A 1,359-nucleotide genomic window follows, 5' to 3' on the forward strand; every position below is an offset into this window, starting at 1 on the left:
TAATGGGTTGTAGTCAAAATTTTATTCTGAAAAAACAAAACAACAATCAAATCCAAAACATTTCTGTTCCCAAGTTATTTAACTTGTAGCTGCTAACTTCTGGTTTAGATTGTACTACCTATCTTCTAACCGTGTGAAGTTAGTAAGAAACGAGGGAAAAAAACACACTTTACTGATTCAATTTTATTAACTATGGATACAAAGATAATCAACATTTTATCTTCATTCATCAGAAGCCTTAAGTAGAGCAGCTTTCTTCTTATACTTATCTGCAATCTCTCTAATATTTTCCAAGAGATCTTCTGACTTGCATTCTTCATACTCTCTGTCAACTTTAGCCTCCTGCTCCTCAAGATGTTTCTAGTGACAACAATTAGCAATTGTTAATGAAAAACATTAATTTCTTTTAAAGTTCTTTTTTTTTTTTTTTGAGACAGAGTCTCACTGTGTTGCCCGGGCTAGAGTGCCATGGCGTCAGCCTAGCTCACAGCAACCTCAAACTCCTGGGCTCAAGTGATCCTTCTGCCTCAGCCTCCCGAGTAGCTGGGACTACAGGCATGCACCACCATACCCGGCTAATTTTTTCTATATATTTTTAGTTGTCCAATTAATTTCTTTCCATTTTTAGTAGAGACGGGGTCTTGCTCTTGCTCAGGCTGGTCTCGAACTCCTGAGCTCAAACGATCCTCCTGCCTCGGCCTTCCAGAGTGCTAGGATTACAGGCGTGAGCCAATTATAGCTTTATAATAATTTCTGGCGTGCCTAAATAGACAAAAAGAAAAAGTGATTTTGTGTCCCTCAGGGAAGCAAGAGTCCAGAATAGGAGTTCGCAAACTTTTTCTGTAAAGGACCAAATAGTATAGTAACTATTTTAGTCTTGGCAGTCCAGATGGTTTTCTTCACAACTGCTCATCCTTAACACTGTGGTATGAAAGCAGCCATAGATAGTACTGAAACGAATGAGTTGGCTGTGTTCCAATAAAACTTTATTTACAAAGCAGGCCGTGGACCCAATTTGGCCCACAGGCTGTAGTTTACTGGCTCCTGGTCTAGAACATCAAGCCACATATGTAAGACCTGTATGGTACTGGGAATTGCTTAAATAAGCACTTTGTCCCATAAGAAAAATATACTATGTAAAGATACCATTAGATCTAAACTCTTGTTTTCTTTAGTCCAACTTCATTACTTGTTGTAAAATTTCTTCGTATTAGGTTTGACTTTCTGTGTTTCCTCTACACTTTATTAGGTAAGCTATTAAACTTTTTTTTTACTGGCTAATCATCAATTTTGTATAGTACAAAGTGATCAGTAAATATTTATTAAACTTGGTCTGATCTTCTGAAACACTGAACTGCA

The 1,359-nt window shown here is 37.3% G+C and overlaps 1 protein-coding gene across 1 annotated transcript in view; it reads right to left on the bottom strand.

Moving 5' to 3' along the window:
• Nucleotides 1-222: 222 nt before the first annotated feature.
• The window catches only part of NDC80 (NDC80 kinetochore complex component), a 44,230-nt gene continuing 43,093 nt past the window's right edge, over nucleotides 223-1,359 (bottom strand). Inside the window, exon 16 of the mRNA XM_012652078.1 lies at nucleotides 223-360. Within this exon, the coding sequence (XP_012507532.1) occupies nucleotides 223-360 (138 nt within the window). The remainder of the gene's footprint in view (nucleotides 361-1,359) is intronic.

Source organism: Propithecus coquereli, unplaced genomic scaffold (assembly GCF_000956105.1).
Source record: "Propithecus coquereli isolate 6110/MARCELLA unplaced genomic scaffold, Pcoq_1.0 Scaffold38, whole genome shotgun sequence".
NCBI classification, from domain to species: domain Eukaryota; kingdom Metazoa; phylum Chordata; class Mammalia; order Primates; family Indriidae; genus Propithecus; species Propithecus coquereli.